The sequence below is a fragment of the Acinonyx jubatus genome, chromosome D1 (genome assembly GCF_027475565.1).
Source record: "Acinonyx jubatus isolate Ajub_Pintada_27869175 chromosome D1, VMU_Ajub_asm_v1.0, whole genome shotgun sequence".
Lineage (NCBI taxonomy): Eukaryota > Metazoa > Chordata > Mammalia > Carnivora > Felidae > Acinonyx > Acinonyx jubatus.
In genome coordinates, this window is record NC_069390.1 from 1,459,102 (window position 1) to 1,480,154 (window position 21,053).

The following is a 21,053-nucleotide window of genomic DNA, read 5'->3' on the forward strand; positions in this document are numbered from 1 at the left end:
AAGGGGGAAGTGAAACCCAGCTGGGGGAGGGGGACTCTGGGACCAGCCGTCTGAGGGAGCAGCGGGAGCCACAGGCAGACGCACAGCCCCAAGCGGCCCGGACCCCGGCCCGATGGCAGAGGCTCCGAGCCACCCTGGCTCCGAGGAGCAGGAGGCGCTACTGGTGGACAAAGACGCCGGGTAAGAGTCCGTTCTGAGCGCACGGGAGAGTTCGCATTCACACTGGGGGACGCTTAATCTGGGGGTGGATGGGGCCACCGGGACTTGGGGCAGCAGGCGGCTGCAGGGTACTTCCCGGGGTCCCCGTCTCACCCCGCGGTGGGTGCGTGTCTCTCCAGTCGGCCTCTGTAGCCGGGCTTCGGCGGGAGAGGCCGGCTTCGCGCCCCAGCCACTGGGATGCTGACCCAGGACACGGAGGCCCGGACCCCCGAGGCAGGGACTCAGGGCCTCACCCCGGCAGGAGGTGGGCGTGGGAGGGCCTGGCCGGGAGGGGCTGCTTGGCCCCAGGACCCTCGAAGCCCTTGCTGGAGGCCGGGCCCGGTCCCCCGCCCGCCCCCACCCAGGTGACGGAGGTGACGATGCTGGCCGCTGCCTGCTCCCAGTGCTGCAGCCGCTGTTGCTTAGAGATGGCGCGGGAGGTGGACGCGGGCAGAAGGGGAGTGCCAGCACACCCAGAGCTGGGCAGGGAGCCCCGCGGAGCCGCTGGGTGCCAGCCTGTGCAGGGACAGGACACCCAGAGCCACCAGCATGGACAGGAGGGCGCTGCTGGTCAGCTCCGTCTGCTCCCCCCCCCACCCCCCGCAGCACCTGCTGGGCAGGGCGGAGGCGCGGGCCAGGTCCCCACAGCCTCAGGGCTGACTTGTTCAGTGCATTCTAACCACTGAGGTTGTTGTCGCCTCCCTGATCCTGTGGCGACGTTATTCTTAACGAGGGAACCGATCTGGAAGTCTCTGCCATGAGTGTGCATGTGTGCGTGAGGCAGGTGGAAGGGTGCCTTCCCCTCGCCCAGGCCCACAGGGCGCCCTGCTTCGGGGGTTCAGGGGCCCGAGCGCTGGGGGGAGGGGGCGACCGGCAGACAGCTGTGCCCCACTCAGGAATGTCTCCTCCCATCAGCCTGTCTCGTGTTCCTCCGGCCACCGTGTGCCCATAGAAGGGCACGGCTTGAGCAGCCTGGCCGGGGCATCCCCGCCTCCCTCCTTGACCCCCCCACCCCAGCTGTCCCACGGGCGGAGGACACAGAGGACGGCGTGGACCGCGGCCGAGGCCCAGGCAGGCGGGGAGGCACCTGTGCCTGCTCGGTCAGGAGCTCGGCCTGAGAGCTGGCTGAATGCCCCTGGCCCCTTAGGGCCTGGGACCCCCCCCCAAGCACCCCTCCCCACCCCCAATGTGGTGTCAGAACGAAACTGAGACCCAGGGTGAGGCACGGTTCTCATTTCACAAGGTGACTAAGGGAACTGGGATTTTCCTGTCCAGAGTGGGTGAGAAGTCCCGTTGCCCAGGATGGGGATGTGTGGCCTGGGAAGCCCCCATGGGAGACCCCAGGAGGGCCAAGGCTGGGCAGGTTGGGGCTGGAGCATTCCAGATAAGACCTGCCCCCAGACCCCCTCTATTGCCTGCATCCAAGACATCGCCCCTCCTATCCAGCCAGGTCAGGCCTCCCCCCTGCAACTGGGCAATGGGCTGTCCCCTCAGACTGTCCCCTCAGACTGTTCCAAGATGGGGCCACCCCCCTCAGACCAACCCCTGCCAGACTGCCCTAAGATGGGGCCACCCTGCTCAGACTGCCCCAGGATGGGGCCATCCCCCTCAGACTGTTCCCAGGATGAGGCCTCCGCTCTCAGACTACCTCGGGATGGGGCCACCTCCCTCAGACTGCTACAGGATGGGACCACCCCCCTCAGACTGCCCCAGGATTAGGCCTCCCCTCTCAGACTGCCCCAAGATGGGGCCTCCCCTCTTAGACTGCCCTAGCATGGGTCCACCTCCCTCAGACTGCCCCAGGATGGGGCCATCCCCCTCAGACTGCTACAGAATGAGGCCTTCCCTCTCAGACTGCCCTAGCATGGGGCCACCCCCCCTCAGACTGCCCCAGGATGGGCCATCCTCCTCAGACTGCCCCAGGATTGGGCCACCTCCCTCAGACTGCCCCCAGGATGAGGCTTCCCCTCTCAGACTGCCCCAGGATGGGGCCAACGCCCCTCAGACTGCTATGGGATAGGACCACCTCCCTCAGACAGCCCCAGGATGGGGCCTCTCCTCTCAGAACCTCACATTAGGGCCTAGGACCGGGGCGTACCCCAACAACGTGCCCCGGGCAGGGTGCTTGCCCCTCCTCTGTCCCACTTGTGGGCCAGGTCAAGATACCCTCTCCTTGCTCTGGCTGCCCAGCTGTCGGGTCCCACGGGGTTGGCCAGGACCACGGGTCTCTGTGGGGCCCCCCGGTGGAGCTGAGGTGTGGCCCTGCACCCCTCCCTGTGGGGAGCCATGGACCTGAGACCCTGAGGAGAGCGGGGACAGGGCTTCCACACAGTGCATGGAAGGGAGTCTCAGGATGTCCCAGGGTCCTGGGCTTGGCAGGTCTGGATCCCGGAATCCCAACCCCTTGGAGGCCCCATGTGCACCCCCAGCGTGCACTCCGAACTTCACCAGGGCCAGACCAGGCTGTGCTGGGCCCTCCGCATGTCCACGTGACAGGAGACGGGCCCCGGCCCTGCCCCGGCCTGCTCCCCAGCTTGGCAAGGATGCCCTCTCCCAGGGGCCTCCGTACCCCTGTCCCCAGCATGCTCTTTCTCCACGAGGCCACTGGACCCCACATGCGGAACCATTCACCACGGGGCAGCAAAAGCCATACCTCCGGAGGCCCCTGCAGGCCGGCCCTGGGTCCTCAGACCTCACTTCCCCTGCAGGATTTGCTAAAAGCACCTCCCAGTTCTGACAGGTGCCAGAGTCAGTACAGACTTTCCTTCCAAGCCCTGCCTGGCTGTCCTGCCCCATGGCCAGGTTTCCAAAGGCCCATCAGGCCCACCTGCAGTGACCACTGCCCTCGGCTTCCTTTGCGTCTGCCACTGCCTGTGGTCAGACCCCAGCCTGGGAGCCCTAGTCCTGTCCTGGGATCCCTGGTCCTGTCCCGGAGTCCTGCTCAGTCCTGGAGTCCTGGTCCTGTCCTGGAAGCCTGTTTCTGTCCTGGGAGCCCTGATCCTACCTTGGGAACCCTGGTCCTGTCCTGGGGCCCTGGCCCTGTCCTGGGAGCCTTGGTCCTGTCCTGGAGCCCTGGTCCTGTCCTGGGGCCGTTGTCCTGTCCTGGAGCCCTGGTCCTGTCCTGGGACCCTTGGTCCTGTCCTGGAGCCCTGGTTCTGTCCTGGGAGACTTGGTCCTGTCCTGGAGCCCTGGTCAGTCCTGGAGTCCTGGTCCTGTCCTGGAAGCCTGTTTCTGTCCTGGGAGCCCTGATCCTACCTTGGGAACCCCGGTCCTGTCCTGGATCCCCGGTCCTGTCCTGGAGCCCTGGTCCTGTCCTGGGGCCCTGGTCCTGTCCTGGAGGCCTATTTCTGTCCTGGGAGCCCTGATTCTACCTTGGGAACCCCGGTCCTGTCCTGGAGCCCTGGTTCTGTCCTGGGAGCCCTGATCCTACCTTGGGAACCCTGGTCCTGTCCTGGAGCCCTGGTCCTGTCCTGGAGCCCTGGTCCTGTCCTGGGAACCATGATTCTATCCTGGAAAGCCTGGTTCTATCCTGGAGCCCTGGTCCTATTCTGGGACCCTGGTCCTGTCCTGGGGCCTTAGTCCTGACTGGGAACCCTGGTCCTAAGCACCAACCCCCCCCCCCCCCAACTGATTGGGCAGCTCTGGCCCTGAGGACACTGATCGGGGCCAGGTTTGGGTAAGCCGCTGTTTCCCTGCCCCCTGGGCTCCTGACCCCCACTGCCCTGCAGGCAGCGCATGGCTCCTGGTCCCACGTGATTCAGGGATGCTGCCCCAGCATTTCTCCATGTGTGGAGCTAAGAGGCAGGGCAGAGACCTAAGAGAGGGCAGGGACCACCTTCGGGGCCACCCTGGGCAGAGTCCCCTTCTGGGCTATCTGTCCCTGCAGAACCCCTTGGCCTTGCTCTTTGGACCCCAGGGTCTTCAGGAAAGAGGTCACAAGTCCCCTCGGGCTATGGGTGGCTGGCGGCTGAAGGAGGGAGCTCAGCTAGCCTGGGGGCTGTGGGCACCCTGGACTTCATCCTCCTGACTCCCTCAGGGAGCCAGGGTGGGAGGGGTCTGTGGCCTTGGAGGGGCAGCACCCCACGGGTCGGAACCCCCACACACAGCCAGACCCCCTGGTGGTCCTTCACCCCTTGCCCTCCCCGTGAGGCTGGACGCCACCTGGTAGAGCCGGGGCGCACGGCTCTGGGGCAGCAGGCAGCGCCCCAGGCCGTGAAGGAGGGAGAGTGGAAGCAGGTGCTGGCCTTGGTGGTGGGCTGCGGGTGGGTGCACTGGGCGTGGCTCCCCAGGGCTCCTTCCCAGCCCTGCCCAGGCTCCAGACCTGAGGACTGCAGTCAGAGCTGGGTCAGGCCTTAGACTCCCAGGTGGGCCCCCTCTCCTCCTCCCTCCGGGTCAGGGGTCTCTGGCGCCCGGAAATTTCCCAGGGAGGGGGAGGCTGAGCTCAGCCCAGATGATGGATGCCTTCTCCCGTGCCTGGGCTGGCGGAGGTCACTGGCTTCCTCTTGCCTTCCCTCTGGGCCCTGTCACATTCTTTCCCTAGGTGGGGGACAGGGAGAGGACACCACACCATACTTGGGGACATTGCAGCCCCCCCCCCCCGCTGCTGATTCAGGAAGCCGGAAATCCTCTCCCGCATCCTGGCCCCCTCCCTGGTCCCCATCTGCCTCCTCATACAAACAATGCTGGAGGCACACAGGGGCAGCACCAGGAGGGTCTCAGGGACCAGAATAGGGCAGGCCCAGACAGGGTGACACTGTAGATCCATGCGGTGGCTGGCCTGCACGACCCCACTAGCCCACCTCTGCCTCAGTCTCCCTCAGAGGTTGTCAGAGTGGTGGGTGGGCCCTCAGTTGGGAAGATGCGGGTCCCAGCAGTGAGGCTGAGGGTTTGAGCTTTGCTCTCCTGGGGCCTGAGCCCCCAGTGCAAGGGAGGAGCAGGAGGAGGGGCACAGGGTCCCAGAGGCATGGCTCTTTCTGGAACAAGTAAGCCCCACCCCTGAGGCCTCAGTTTCCCCATGTGCCAGCCTTCACCAAGCTCTTCAAACAGAGGTTCCCGTTAGCCAGTGAGGCACTTGACGGGGAGAAACCAAGGCTTTAAGGGCCGAATAAACTGCCAAGAGACACTGTCCCAAACCTGGAGGGACACTGGCTGACCCCAGCTTGGAGGTGTGTGTCCTAACAACCCGCTCTGGGACCCGCTCTGGCTCAAGGTTGGGGTGTAGGCCCAGGGGGCCCAGGGTATCCGGGCTGCCTCTCAGAGGTGCTCAATATCCCCACACAGGGCTGCCTGATGGCTCTGCTCCCACGGGTTCCCCGGTGCTCCCTGAGGCCCATCCAGAATAAGGCATAGCTGAGAAGTCACCTCCAGAGACCTCCCCAAAGGCAGAAATGGGACGTGGCCCTATCAGAACAAGCTGATTTTTTTCGAGAGGCTTCGCTCCCAGGGCCCACAGCCAGTTCATCTCAGGGAAGCCTCTTTCCAGGGGCTCCTAACATCTTCTCGGATATTGGGGATCCAGGGCAACCAGCAAAGAGAGTTCTCAAACCTTCCTAGGGGTAGGAGTACATAGCCACAGGCTACCCCCGCCCCGCCCCTGCCCCCACCCCATGAGCCTGGACAGGGGGGCTGGGGGTCTATGTGGGGTGTGGGGCAGATAGGAGCTGAGGGAATATTGGAAATCAGGCCTCCTAACCCTGTTGGCCAGCAGAGCCTTGTGGTGCTGGACACAGGCCATTAAGAAGTGGGGGGCAGGAGGTGGGGAGGAAAGCCCCTCACCCTTTCCTGGGGGGGTGGTGGGCAGCCCTGTCCAAACTCCATCAGCTGACTGCCTCCAAGCTGCCAAGTTGGGAGCTGGTGGGGTGGTGGAGGGACCACTGTCTAGTCCTACTGGCTGGCAGGGAGGGACTGTCTGGGAACCCAGAGCCTGCCTGTGGCCCCCTCCGAGGCACCCACCTGCCCCCGGCAAGAGTGGGAGGGACTCGGACCTTGGAGCCTGCCACAGGGGCAGCTGTATGGTTGTGCAGAAGGCAGCAGGGACAGCCAGCAGAGGTGGGGTGTGACAGTAGCAGTGTGTGTGGGGGGGGAGGGGGTGGCAGGTTCTGCACCAGTTCCCCCACCCCCCAGAGCCTCGGCTTCCTCAGCTGCCACATGGACTGTGTGGGAGGAGAGGGGGACAGTCACTGCCTTGCTTTGTGCTTGGCAGATGGGACCTCAGATGCTGCTCCTTCCTGCTCCCAGGGAGGAGCACAGCCCCGTACTCCATAGGCGTCTGTCCCCCTTCCTGGGCATAACTCGTTATTTTTATAGTTTTGCTGCCAAGGTAACCCAAGGCTGCCTTCTCGTCCTCCCCCAGGTACCACCTCTCAGGAGAGAAGTGGGGCTCAGGACAGATGGATCTAGCCAGTTGTTTCTGGAGGAACCTAGAAAGAAACCTTCAGTCTTTCCCTTGGTCTCGCTCCCAACCCAGTCCCAGCTTTCTCACTACACCCACCTCCCTGGCTCTTCTCTCTCTGCTGGGCTGAGGCCCACATAAGACAGATGAGGGCTCAGGGCATTTGGAGGCTGCCTCCAATGTAAACCAGAGACATTTCTCTATCCAGGGTCACTAGGAGCCATGAGGTCACCCTCTTACCCCTTCTCCCCACCCCCACCTGGGTGCCTATTGCATCTTTCATTGGGATACCACTCAGTGAGCGTGTGTGTGTTGAGGATGTTTGAACAAGAGGACAGATTCCTACTTCTCTGGTCCTTATTTAAGCTCTATTTTGGCACTCAGCCTACTGGGCCATGAGAGTCTTCTCTTTTATCTTCTTGGGCTACAAGCTTATGAGCCGTGTCTTAGTCACAGAAAAAAGAAAAAAAGAAACTAAAAGACTTAATGATGGAGAAAAGTCTGGATGAAAGGAAAAGTGGGTGAAGAAAGGTAGGAATTAGGAAAGTTGAATGGATGGATGGATGATGGATAATGGAGGAATGGATGGATGAAGGGGTAGATGGATGGGTGGATGGATAGATGGTGGGAGGATGAATGGATAGATGAATGATGGATAGATGGATAAGGGACGGATGGATGGAGGGTGGATAGATGGATGGGTGGGTGAGTGGATGGGTGGATAGTGGATAGATGGATGATGAATGGATGGATGGACAGATAGATGTTTGTGTAGACAGATTATGGATGGGTGGATAGATGGACAGATGGATGGATGGACAGATGGATGGATGTGTAGGTAGATGATGGGTGGGTGGATGGATGATGAATAATGGATGGGTGGGTGTGTGGGTGATGAATGATGGATGAATGGACAGAGGGATAGCTGTGTGAATGGATGATGGATGAGTGGATAGATGATGGATGGGTAGATGGATGTGTGGATAGATGTATGTAGGTATGGAAGATGGATGGATGGATAGGTGGGTGGGTAGGTGGGTAAATGGATGGATGGATGGATGGATTGGTGAATGGACACATGGAATGGAAGTATGGATAAGCTCGTGGGTAATTGGATGGAATGTTGACAGATAGCTCATTGGTAGACTAATAGAAGGTTATGAAGACATATGGATGAAAGGGAAACCAACCACAAAAGACTTTTAATGATAGAGAACAAACTGAGGACTGATGGAGGCAGGTGGGTGGGAGGTAGGTTAGAGGGATAATGTGTATTAAGAAGGAACTTGTGGGGCGCCTGGGTGGCTCAGTCGGTTGAGTGTCCAACTTCGGCTCAGGTTATGATCTCACAGTTCATGAGTTCGAGCCCCGCGTAAGGCTCTGTACTGACAGCTCAGAGCCTGAAGCCTGCTTCAGATTCTGTGTCTCCCTCTCTCTCTGCTCCTCCCCCCCTCACATGCTGTCTCTCTCTCTCAAAAATAAAGATTTTAAAAAATTAAAAAAAAAAGAAGGAACTTGTTGCGATGAGCACTCGGAATTGTATATAAATGATGAATCACTGAATTCTACTTCTAAAATCAATATTGCATTGTATATTAACTAAAAAATAAATAATAAAATAATAATGATAAAAATAATAATAAAAGACATATGGATGGATAACGGATAGAGTTTTAGATGGACAGATCTAAAATCAATGGACAAAATTGATCCATTGATCTAAAATCAATCTAATGGAGGGGCGCCTGGGTGGCTCAGTTGGTTGAGCATCCGACTTTGGCTTAGGTCATGATCTCACGGTTTTTGGGTTCAAGCCCTGCGTTGGGCTCTGTGCTGACAGCTCAGAGCCTGGAGCCTCCTTCAGATTCTGTATCTCCCTCTCTCTCTGTCCCTCTTCCACTCGTGCCCTGTCTTTCTCTCTCTCTCTCAAAAACAAAGAAACATTCGAAAACATTCTAATTAGAAAAATAAGTAGAATCAATCCAATGGACAGATTGGCAAAAATAGGAAATAGTAGATGAATGGAAAGACAGACAGTGAGTAAATAGACGTATGGTTGGGTGGATAAGCTAGATAAACTATTGAAGAGATAGACTGATGAACAGATGCACCTGAATCAGGAGTTTTTCACTCACTGTTCTCTCTTTCTAGGACACTTTCCCCCACCAATGTATATAGCTGTCGCTAATATTTCTCAAGTCTCTTTTCAAATAAGGAAAAGTGTATTCCTTCCTAAGGGGTTTTCTTTGACTATCATATATCCTCCAGATCTCCATATCCTCCCACCCTGGAGAGGATATTTTCTATAGCATTTACCATCATTTGATATATTTCAATATATACTTACTTGTTTGTGTTTGTTGTTGTTGTCCTAGCTAAAATGTCACCCTGTGAGAACAGGGACTTTGTTAATGCTAAATCCCCAGTACCTAAAAAGTGAATACAGTAAGTGTTGAAAATGATATGAATAGGTTGAACAAATCTTTGAGGATAATTGGAGGTATGAACACATGGATGCTTGCTTAGATGAACTATGGATGAGTGATAGTATGGCTGAAAGTGACTTTTTTTGGAGGTTTACCAGGTTGCAGCAACTATTTTAAGTATTAACTCATTTGGATGGCTTAATGGTCAAAGTAATTGGCAAACACATATATGGAAAGATAAACAGATATGTGTTTATGCACATATACATGACTTGCTATATGGGAAGGTGGATGGACATATATATGAGTGAGTGTATGAATGAGATTGATTAATAGTAAATACTTTGGAGATATGAATGAAAGTGAGGACGGAAACATATTTGGAGCGATAGAGGATATATTAAAGAATGAACAGATAGTTCACTGGTTGGGTAGCTAGGCAAATAGATATAAAATTGACAGTTGAACACATAGGTAACTATATGAGTGGTTATCATGCTCCAAGTGGATGGATGCTTCTTCTAAGTGTTTTATATGTATTATGACATTTAGATAAATAGATGGATGGATGTGTGTGTGAGTAGAGGGAGTGGATGGATGAACGGAGGGGTGGATGAGTGGGTGGATGGTTAGATGGATAGATACTTGCTCAGTGGAGAAATGTAAAGAAAGATGAATAGACACAGATGTATATGTATTGATAAATGATTGAATGGATTGATGGAAGGATATCTTGTTCTTACATGGGTAAATGAATATATAGATACCCTGAGAAGTTGATGTGCTAATAATGACCTATGGGGAAAAAATAACCATATAGAGAGGATGGGTGGATGATGGATGGATGAATAGTGGATGGATGGAGGGTAAATAGATGGATGGATGAATGGATGAGTGGATGGATGGATGAGTGGTGGGTAGACGAGTGGATGGGTGGATGGACAGATGGAGGGTGGACAGATGGATGGATAATGGTTGGAGGATGAATGATGAATGGATGGGTGAATGGACGGATAGAAGGTAGAGGGACGGATAATGGATGATGGATGGATGGCGGGATGGACGGATGGGTAGGTGGGTGGATGGATGATAGATGGATGATTGATAGATGGGTAAATGAATGGAAGGAGGATGGGTAGATGATGAATGGGCGAATGGATGAATGGAGGGTGGATGGGTGGGTGGGTGGATGGCAGATGAGTGGTGGATGACTGGATGGTTAGATGCATGGGGAAACCACAGGAAGGTTGACGTCAAATACTCTGCCCTGTTGTTCCTATTAGGACATGCTCCAGTTATAAAGCTACGAATGCCGGCTGCTGCATTTAAAGAGCTATTTTTTGCCACCTCCCACCCACCGGCATTTCTGATAGATAATCAAGTAATTCTATTTTAAGTTCTTAGTGATAGAGAACTCCTGACATCCGAGGCAGCCTTCTCCCCATGGGAATATTTTTCCTTCTTTTGAACCAAACTATACCTTGGCACATTCCCTTCCTGGCTGTCTGTGACTGGGATTCCAGAACCGAGAACAGGAGGCGGGGGTGGGAGGTGGGGGAACGCGCAGGTTGAGATGGAAAAGAGGCTCGGGCTCACTCTCCCTGGGTGATCTGGCTCAGCCTGAGGACCGACCCTGCGGCCCTGCTCCCCATCCCTTTTCCGTGCTCTGCTAGAAGCTTGAGGAGTGGACAGCTCTGGCAGGATGCTGGGGATGGGTCGTGGGCACGACACCCGCGTTCTCTGGCTTCCCCGGGGTTGCGGGAGGGGAGAGCTGCGGGTGCCCCTCCAGGACTGGCCACGGGACTGGCCTGTGGAGGGCGGAAGGAGCCAGACTTCATGACCCCCACGAAGTCTGCGCCGGCCAGCCACCCCCTGAGTCACTGCGGACCTGAGCCGTGGGCCCACGGGGCTGCCCCTCCAACACTCACTGCCCTCACAGTGACTCGCTCGCGTGTGTGCCGCTCGCCCATCTGATCGTAGCCTCGCCTCTGTCCGGTCACACATCCCCCGGGTGGTCTCAGTCCTGGCCACCCGCGCCAGCATGAGGTCAGGCTAGCTGGGGACCCGGGCCGGCACGAGGTCAGGCTAGCTGGGGAGGTGAGAGCGGCCATGCCACTGTGCTGCGGGGAAGGAGGGCGGCAGGGACAGGCGGTCAGCAGACCGGGTCGTGGTTCTGGCTCTCCGGTCCCAGTTCGGAGACCTCGAACACCGGTCTGTGCCTCGGTTTCCCCATGCGGGACCTGGGTGCGTTGGCGTCTGCCTCTCAGAGCGGCCGTGAGGGCTGGCAAGCCGGGCGAGCCGCTGGATGTAAGACCGCTGGGCACTGAGCTGGGCTCAGCAACGCCCCGCCGACATGAGTCCAGTTCCCGCCTTGTCCGGTCACTCGCCCGCGAGCATTCTCTAGTGAGTCACGGCGACTAAGCCCAACCAGAGGAACAGTGGGCTGGGCTGCACCTCCCGGGCCTTGGCCAGCGCACGGGGGCAGGGGGCCCGCTGGCCAGGGCACCGCACTGACCTTGTGCCCACCGGCCACCCTGGGAGCGTGCTCTCTGGTACCGCACGGGGGCTGGCCGTGTTTGTCTCTGCCTCTGGGGTCTCCCTGCTCTGAGCTCCTGGGGTAGTCGGGCAGGGGCCGGGGCGGGCAGGGGCTCCCCATTTGGGGAGCTGAGAGGATTCCCCCCTCGAGGTGATCAGTGGAGCAGAGAGCTGGGCATAAACAAGGGGAAAACTGGAGAACCAGGAGGGAGGGGAGGGAGGGAGGGGGAGGGAGGGAGGGGAGAGAGGGAGAAGAGGAAGGGAGGGGAGAGGAAGGGAGGGGGAGGGAGGGAGGGAAACAGAGATAGGGGCAGAGAGAGCCACAGAGGGAGAGGAGAGGAGACAGGGGCTGAGTGTGGGAGCAGGGAGGGATGGGGGGGGGGCGGCTGGCGAGGAGGGAGCCGAGAGCCCAGGCCAGCTGGGGCAGGGCAGGGGGGCTTGATCCAAGACGTCCATAAAGGAGAGGACCAGTGGGCTGGCCAGGCCAGGCCCAGGACGAGGAGAGAGGCAGGGAGGGATGGAGAGGCAGATGTGGGGGGGGGGGAGGAGGGAGGGGGGAGATACCCTGCAAGTAGCAGGGATGAGCTGCAGGGGGCTGGAGAGTGAGTGAGGCCAGCGGCTGCCAAGGTGACGGAGGGGACAGGATGCCCATCACAGGCCGCTGAGGTCCCGCGAAGCCCCAGAGCTGCTGGGCTGCAGGGTTTTCTCTCTGACATTTTTACTAGTCTCGGAAGGAGGGGGAGGGGGAGGGGGAGGAGGCCGAGGGGGGAGAAGGGGGCTGGGGGGAACAAAAGGGAAACGGCTGCTAGGCGTCCTGAAGGGGAGACCCACAGAGCGCGTGAGGCCGCACAGACGGGGGGGGGGGGGGGGGCGGGGGGAGGACAGGGGCACCCGGCCCCCCGGGGGCAGCCAGCAGGGAGCCAGCCCCGGAGACCCCCCCCCCCCCCCGGTGGAGAGACACAGGTCACAGACAGGCAGAGGGGGAGAGCAGACGTGGGAGGGGGCGTCAGAGGCAGAGGGACCAGACAGCCAGACAGAGGGAGCGACAGCTCGGATCCAGGGACAGGGACAGGGGACGAGGGAGCAAAAGAGGGGACGGGAGAGAGAAAGGAGAGAGGAAGGGGGGAGAGGGGTCCCAGTGGAGGAGGAGGAGCAGGGGGAGGGCAGCAGACAGAGGCCGGCAGCCTTTGAAGAAGGAGCAGCCGCGTCCCCAGGGCTGGGGTCAGGCCAGGTCGCCGGGCCGGCGGCATGAGTGGCTCTGCCCTCCTGAGGAGAAGTTCCAGCAAACGGGGCCTGGAGAACCTCGTGAGGTAGGTGCCCCCCGGCCCGGGCTGGGGCAGGGCGGGCAGGACCGGGGCGCCGTGGGCAGGGTGTGGGCCGTGCGCACGTGCGCCGGCCGCTGTTAGTTCGGCTCCGCCGGCGCGCGCCCTCCTTCTCTCCCACCTGCACACCCGCCTGGCCTCGGCCGGGCCGCGGTCTCCCCGGAGACCTTCTCCTGGCCCTGGGGCCTCCGCCCCGGCCCGCCGCTCCCAGGGCAAGAAGTGGGCCTCCAGCACCGCTTCCGAGGCCTTGATGTGCTCCCGCCGGCCCCTGGGGACCACCCTGTGACCCCTTGCTTTACAGACGAGGGAGCCGGACTCTGCGGCCACACTCGCCACCCCCCGTAGCGCACCAGCCCTGCGTGGGAGGTGCCACAGGGCCGTGGTGAGCGTTTGGGCCTCAGAGGCAGATTTTCCCCAGCTGAAATCCTGCCTCCTGCATCGTAGGGCTTTGGTCCGGGACCCTGTCCTCCCTGGACCTCAGTTTCCCCCTTTGAAAAGTAGTGGTCTGCTGGTACCTACCCCAAAGAGGACGAGAGAGAGAGCAGAGGCAAAGGGCCAGAGGTGGGCTCAGAGCCCCGGCTCCATGCCACGGGCCTCTCGTGGCCTCACTCTGAGCCACCTGCAATGTCCTTCCTCCTCCTCTACCCTTCCAGGCGTCTAAGGCCTAGCTGAAATGCTGCCTCCTCCATGCAGCCTGCCTTGGCTTCTCCTTTGACGGCATGGAGCGTGCTGGGCAGACTGCAAGCTCCTGGAGGGAGAGACAGGCATCTCAGCACTCCCAGCTCCACCTAAGCCCTGACTCCGGGAAGGAGGAGGGACAAGGTGTGCGGGTCGGCTGAGAGCAGCCGGGACCCCTCCAGCTGGGGACAGTCGGGTCCCTCAGACCCTGAGTGATGGCTCTCTCCCGGCCCCATGCAGGCATGGCTCCAGGGCCCCCTGCTCCAGGGTCAGGACACGCTCCCTTGCAGCCACCCGCCCCCCACCCCCCTACTCATTAGGTGGACCCCCACGAGTCAGCTGCCGGGCTTCACGTGTGTTCTTTTCTGGCTCTGCCAGGCCCGCCCCTGAGCGGCTGACCAGGGGACCCTCATGCAGGACCATGCGTCTCAGGTGGGCCTCCTCCTCCCTGCCCAGCTGGGATGTGGCCGCCCAGGGGTCACTGCTGCTGTCCCCATCCAGAAACTTCTGTGGCCAGAGGACCAAGGGGCACCGGGGGTCAAGCCCCGGGGCTCACCAGCACTGCTTAACAAGTGGGGAAACTGAGGCCCAAGAGGGCAGTTGTACCGTACATCGGGGATGACAGAAGGAGCCCCGACGCGGGCTGGGCACACGTCCCTCGTCGCAGGAGGACGTGGGCCACAAACACCTGTCCGGTGGTAACCGTGGCTCCGTTCCGAAACCCAGCGTCAAGCTGCTGTCCTGGGTGAGCAGGGGACACCCCGGAGGCACCGATGGGGCACGGCAGGTGTGGCACCAGCTCAGCCGAGAGTGGGGGCCAGGCCGGTGCGCGGGCCTGGAGCCCCCAGAGGACATGGACCGGGGAAGGTGGGCCTGCAGAGGCCAGTGGGGCAGAGACAGAAGGAAGCGGCCCTTTGGGCCCCCTCGTGGGAGGCGTGGGGGGCGGGGTGGAGGGCAGGCGAGAGCGTCTCCCAAAGAATAACATGGGGGCGTCTGTCGCACCCCAGCGAGCCAGTCGCACACCGCACACGGGGACGCTCACGGAGGCACACGGACCGCACGGCTTCCAGGCCCAGCCACGGCCGGGCTTACACCCCCACGCGTGGACCCGAGAGGCCAGGCGGCCGGCGGCATCCCCGCTGCCCTCACTGAGATTAGTGTCTCCCGCGTCTTGGCCGTGACTCCCTGAAGCCTGGGCAGACGACCGTTGTCCTCGTTTGACCGACAGAAAACCAGGCGCAGAGAGGCTAGTGACTCCCCCCAGGCCACCCCGGACGTGGGGGAGCCTGCCCCCCCCCGGGCCCCGTGCTTCACCGAAATCCTTCGCCACGGACCTCCTGGGTGCGGGGTGGGAAGGGGGGCGTTGGAGGCGGTGCCCCTCGCGGTGACAAGCTCCAGTGGCACGTGCGGGGAGCCGGCTGGGGTGGGTGTAAATTGAATCCAGTTTAAGCAGGCTAAAAACGGGCCCGGGCAGGGGGCCTCGTCCCCGTGCCCCTCCCGTACCCTTGGCACGGCTTGGCACAGTCCTTGCGGCCGTGGGGGTCCTCCTCAGCTGTCCAAGCTTCAGGGGGGCAGGGCCAGCTGGGGACCATTCCCTCCTCCTGCAGCCCCCAGCCCAGCTCTACCCCCCTTACAGGTGGCTCCCTCCTGTTGCCCCCGGGGTGACGGGGGATCTAAAGCTCTGCCCGGGCCCACCTTGGGCCAGGCCCGCATTAGCGATGACCGGGGGGCAGCAAGGGGACCCTGGGCGCCCTCACTGCCACAGGCCGCCTGAATTCTGGGCTGCCTTCCCGGGTTAACAGTCTTTGGGAGCCTGGCTTTCTGAGGCGGCAGCCTGGCTGGCACAGCCCAACGGGGCTGGCTGGGTCACCCTGCTGGCGTCCTTATCGGCGTTTGGGCTCCCAGTCTCCCAGGGGAGGCTCTCCGGGCTGGAGGAGCCTGGCACAAGTCCCTGTGCCCACGCCTGCCCCCCACCCCCGACAGCCTTCAGGCCTGGCCCCCGCCCCGGGGGACGCCAGGCCCGGGAGGCCTCTGGGGACCCCTGTGTGGCCAGCAGGGCAAGGGATGGGGCTGGCCCAAGGAGGCGATGGGTGGGGGGAGGCCAGGCCTCCAAACCAGGTTCCAAAGAGGCGTGGCTCCCTCAGGCCCACCCAGGGCCCCAGATGGGAGGGGGCTGCCCTTGCCCTGGCAGAGCCCCGGTGTCTGGTGGGTGGTGCTGCCCTGGGACCAAGCGGTCTGTCGGCCAGAGCCGCCCCAGGAACCCCAGCGAGCTGGCATCGCGGGGGTGTGGGGACTGAGCGGCCCAGCCCCCTGGGCAGGACGTCAGGGCCAGAACCCAGAGCACTGAGGTTCGGGCCAGGCTCCAGTCCCGTCCCTCGAACCAGAGTGGGACAGGGCGGCGAGCAAGCAGCAGCCTGGGCGCCTCGGGCACCTGTGGGCTCGCCACCCCCCCACGCCCCTGCTGCAGCATCGAGAGGGCACCCGTGGCTCATGGGCCCCGAGGGGTGGCTGGAGAGGCCACGGCTCCCAGGAGCGCCTCGTCTAGCTCGGACTGGCTCTGCACAGGTTGGTGGCCGGGGGCCGACCCACACAGGTGTCCAGGGGCAAGTGGGAGCTGGTGGGGGGGTAGCCCTGGGCGGCCCCCGGGGGCAGGGAGAGTGCGGGATCTGGCGGTGGCCCACCCTGGAAGGTGAGAGCGTGGCTGTGAGGGGCATTGCCCACCCAGGAAGGGAGAGGTCCGGACGCGGGTTTGACACGAGGCTGGGGCCGGGGCGTCGTGTGCCCGTGGTCTGTGAGGCTCTTCTAGAGAGTGTCCCTGCAGGCGTGGGGACAAGGCCATGGAAAGAGAAAGGAGGTGAGAGACAGGGAAGGGGATAAGGAGGAGGGGGCGAGGGGCAGGAGGTCTCCACGAAGGCATAAAGAGGGCGTGCAGGGATGGAGACGTGATGGGGACGGGGACAGGATGGGGACGGGGACAGGATGGGGACGGGGACAGGATGGGGACAGGAGGGGACAGGATAGGGAAGCAAAGAGGACAGGGACAGGATGGGACAGGACAGGCATAGGAGAGGGATAGAGGGGGAGAAGACAAGAGAGGACAGAGACAGGACAGAGTAAGGACAGGACAGGATGGGACAGGGGACGGGATGGGGACAGGATGGTGGGCAAGAGGAAGGAGAGGTCGAATGAAAGCAAAAAAGAGGGAAAGGATGAACGAGGCAGGGGACGGGGTGAAGGCGTCGTGGAGGCTCATCAGCCCCTCCCATGTGTCCCCTCCCAAGTGTCTCCTCCTGTGTGTCTCCTCCCACATTGTCTCTCCTACGTGTCCCTTCCCACGTGTCCCCTCCTGCGCTGCCCCTCCCATGTGTCCCCTCCCATGCTGTGCACCCCCCCATCTGCCCCACATTGTCCCATGCTGTCTGTTCCACACTCTCCACACGGTCCCCTCCAACACTATCCACCCACACTGTCCCACCCTGTCTCCTCCCACACTGTCTCTCCTCTATTGTCCCCTCCCATGCTGTCTGCCCCATGCCGTCCCCTCCACACTGTCCTCTCTCACATTGTCTCTCTCATACTGTCCCCTCCCGTGCTGTCTGTCCCATGCTGTCCACCCCCACTGTCTGCCCCACACTGCTCTCCCCACGCTGTCCCCTCCCACGCTGTCCCCTCCCACACTGTCCCCTCTCACATTGTCTCTCCCATGCTATCTCCTCCCATGCTGTCTGCCCCATGCTGTTCCCTCCCATATGTCCCCTCCCACACTGTCCACCTCATGCTATCCCTTACCAGGCTGTCCCCCACCTGCTGTCCCCTCCCACGCTGTCCGCTCCACACTGTCCGCCCCACACCGTCTGCCCCACGCCGTCCCCTCCCATGCCGTCCCCTCCCATGCCGTCCTCGTGAAGCGGCAGAGGGCAGGAGGCCCCAAGGGCCAGAAGGTCTGGGAAGAGGTCTGGGGCGGCCAGTCTAGCACCTGCGGCTGTTCACCGGGGAGATGGGAGGGGCCGGAACGGGCAAGAAGGAAGGAGGGAAGGCCAGTGAGGCCAAGAGAAGGGGACAGGAGAGGAGAGGGGCTGCGGGCGGGGCTGCGTCTCCCCTGAGCGGGGCAGACTCCCTCTCGACCCTCCGGGTGCCCTGCACCAGCCGGCAGCACCTGTGCGCTTGGAGCCCCGGGTCAGACGCCACACTGATCAGCCTCAGTTTCCCCTCCTGCAACAGCCCCCAGATCCTGCCCGTGTCCTCAGGGACAGACACCAGGACAGGTCTCGCCCAACTCAGCCAGCGGGCCACCCCAAGCCCAGCCCTGCGTGCCCCTCCGTGTGGATAAGGAAGCTGAGGCTCGGGGAGGGTTTGAGGCCCGGTGGGTGGGCAGCGAGGGTCTGCAGGATTAAGGGGCACACGGCCAGGAGCTGTCACGGCAAGACTGAATGGGGGCCAGTCCAGGGGCACAGCCCCGGCTCCTGTTCTGCCATGCCCCCCTGGGCCCCCAGGATACTCAGTCCCAGGGGCTGGAGCACCTCAGAGGAGGGGCTGGGGGCGGGGGCAGGTGGCAGAAATGGCCCTGGCAGTGTCCAGCACAGGGTCAGGCCGCTCCGTGCACTTGGGGGCTCTCCGGGGAGGCAGGGCCGGGAGCCGATGGCAGGCGGCTGAGCCAGGCTGCGTCCGGGGACGGGGGCGGGCAGCCGGGCTTTGAGACCCCGGGATGACAGCCATTTGGGCACTGACTGGGCAGAGCCGGGCGCGGGGCCCTCGGGGTGTGCGGAAGACCGGGGTACGACCCGGCAGGGGGATGGGGACAGGGCGGCAGAGGCACCAGCCGGTGCCAGCCACCAGTCGCGTGTCATGGAACGTGCCAAAGCCCAGCCTCGTGAGCGCTCTGAGCCCTGTGCCAGGCGGTCCCAGCCCGCCTCAGGAGCGCCTGGCTTCCCTGGAGGGCCGTCCAGCGCCAGGAGGAGCCGGGGCCGGGACTGGAGGTGAGGCCGGGGCCACCAGGCAGCCGTGGGGGGGGGGGGGTGTGGGGACCGTGGGGTCGGTCCCACACACGGCCCGGAGGCGTGGGCAGGGGCAACTCGCTGACGCAAAGGATGCGGAGGGGCGGGGAGGGGGGGTGCCTGGGTGTCTCCAGGACACTTGGCCCGGACCCGGCAGCACTGTGGTCAGTGACTCGGAGAAGAGTCACAGCAAGTGCAGTGTGCTGGGCGGAGGGAGGGACGGTGAGCCCAGGGCCAGTGCCCGTCTCTGCCACGCCAGCATCCCACAGGCAGGGCGAGCCGGGGGGAGGGGGCGGCCTCGCTCTCTGACCCCAGGCCCGGAGGGGCAGGCCAGCCATAGCAGACGGAGGCAGAGATGCGGAAGAGCCGCGGTGCCGGGGCAAGGAGGCTGACGGTGGAGCACATCACAGGAGGTAGAGTACCCAGCAAGAGGGAGGTGACGGCCAGCCAGAGGGACATCAAGCTTGGTTCTGGACCTCACTGTGGGGCAGAAGGGGACAGTCCCCGATCCAGACTCTGGGAACCAAGGGAAACCTGGGATAGAAGGACTTGGAGGCAAAGCCCCCACGAGGAAGGTTTCCGGGACACAGACTCTGTCTCCCTCGAGCCGGAACCCTCTGCCAGCGAGCAGGCACCTGGGCGACAGAGACTCCCCGGCACAGCCGCCTTCCGGTCGGGCCGTTTGGGCACATGATGAGGGTCCACCCAGCTGGCCCGGATGCCCTGGGGACCGCTGGTGGGACTGCCCTGCCCTGGGCTGGGTCGCCCTGACTGGCACTAAGGGTCTGGGGCGAAGCCGGGCCCTGCACGGGGCTGTGGGGGGAGAGGCCCGTCTGCCCCAGGGAGCCTGGGCGGCTCAAGTGCTGGAGGGCGGCAGTGGGCAAGGCAGGGACCAGGAGAGCAGCTTAGTGGGGGGGTGGGGGGGTGTGAGCAGGGAGGGAGGAAGGGAACCCCAAGGAACGGGTGCTCTCCCCACACCGCTTTCTCCCGGAGGGGCGCCCGAGCGGGATGTGCTGGGACTGGGGTCACCCAGGAGGGGCGTGGCTCTCCATCTGGACCGGGGCGATGGGAGCAGAAAGGAGGGCCGGCCCGCACACTGCTTTGCTGCCCCTTCCTCTCCGACGGGCCTCTGACCGCCATGTCAACCACCACCGGGCATGGGCACCAGGGACCCTGTCCCGAGAGGACTTCCTGCCGGCCAGTCCCCAATGGCTTGGAATAGGGGCCCTCGCCTGTGGTCCCTGAGCCACACTTTGGGTGCAGCGCTGGCTTTCTTGGAAGCTCTAAGGTCCACGGGTGCAGGGACCTCACTGTGGGCCCTGTCACCTGACGGGATAGAGAGCTGTTTGAAGAGGCGGGTGGGGACAAACAGGGGACAGGCCACTCCAGGCCCACGAGCAGGGGAGGGGGGTGGGGACAGCGGTGGCAGTGGCTGAGGTCTCTTGCCTCCTTTTCCCAGGAGGAGACCTCTCAGCTCCCCTCTTCGGCTGTGAACTGGGGTGGCCGTGCCCCCTAAGTGGGGTGAGAACCGGGTGGCATCTTGAGGCCTGAGGTGGGGGGGCATCCCGGGCCAGGCAGGGTCTGGAGCTGGTGCTCCTCAGGGGACCCCGGTGACCTGAGGGCCAGGGCAGAGGCGACCCTCCCTGATCTGCCCCCAGGGCTGGCAAAGAAAGATGGGCAGAAAGGGGATTCCTTGGCTTTGGGGGCTCTGTGGGGCAGCTAGGGGGTTTCCCCAAACAAGAGCCCCCCCCCCCAAGTGTCACCCCACTGGGGGAAGATGAGGGCTGTTGGGCAAGGAGGCCCAGCGAGGGCCCTGCAGAGGTGACACGGTGGTTAAGGGGGTGCTGGCCTCGACGGCGAGAAGGGGATGCCCAGGTAGAAGGTGGGCTCGGCTGGGGGCTCGGGGCTGATGAGGGTGTAAAGGATCCCGGTGGAGAAGCCGCTCTGGCCTCCCTCCCCTCCCCGCCTGCCCCGGGCAGGGCTCCGAAGGCCCAGAGCCCCCCGCCGGGCCGGCGGGTGGCTGGGAAGGAGCAAAGGTCCCTCCTCTCAGCCCTGGCCTAGGCCCCGGGGCAGGTGGAGCAGGGCCCCCAGAGGCCACGGCTGTGCCCCACATCCCCCAGCACTAGGCCGGTGTCCTGGAGGAGGCCCCAGCCCGGGGGCCTCTGTCCCTCCCCGCTCGCCAGGGCGGCCTGTGCCCCCAGCCTGTGCCTTTCTCTCTGTGAGCAGGTTGGTGTCCCCTCCTCTGGGGAGACTTCTTAGATGGGACCTGCCCACCAGGACCAAGAGGGAGGTGGTGTGGGGGCAGGCCAGGTCGGCCGACGGTGCCATCCAAGGGGAAGCGGGAGCTGGGGTGGCCTGGGAAGGGGTCTTGGTCCACACGGTGCCGCACCCCTTTTTACAGCTGGAGAGCTGAGGCTGGGCCTGGGGTCTCACCCTGGGCAGGGGGGGGTCAGAGAGACCAAAGCCACAGCCCTGCCCTGGTCCCAGCCCCTCCGCCTGGGCTGGCGGG

At 62.4% G+C, this 21,053-nt stretch overlaps 1 protein-coding gene across 6 annotated transcripts in view; it reads left to right on the forward strand.

The window, feature by feature from the left end:
• LSP1 (lymphocyte specific protein 1) overlaps positions 1–21,053 on the forward strand; it is a 38,109-nt gene continuing 17,056 nt past the window's right edge. For 2 of the 6 annotated variants that reach the window (XM_053202749.1, XM_053202750.1), the window contains exon 1: positions 18,371–18,526. In XM_053202749.1, the coding sequence (XP_053058724.1) occupies positions 18,396–18,526 (131 nt within the window). In that variant the 5' untranslated portion in view covers positions 18,371–18,395. Of the gene's footprint in view, positions 181–11,040; positions 11,062–12,428; positions 12,861–18,366; positions 18,527–21,053 lie in introns of those variants that run through there. The other 4 variants (XM_027045412.2, XM_027045415.2, XM_053202752.1 and 1 more) reach the window with 4 other exon arrangements.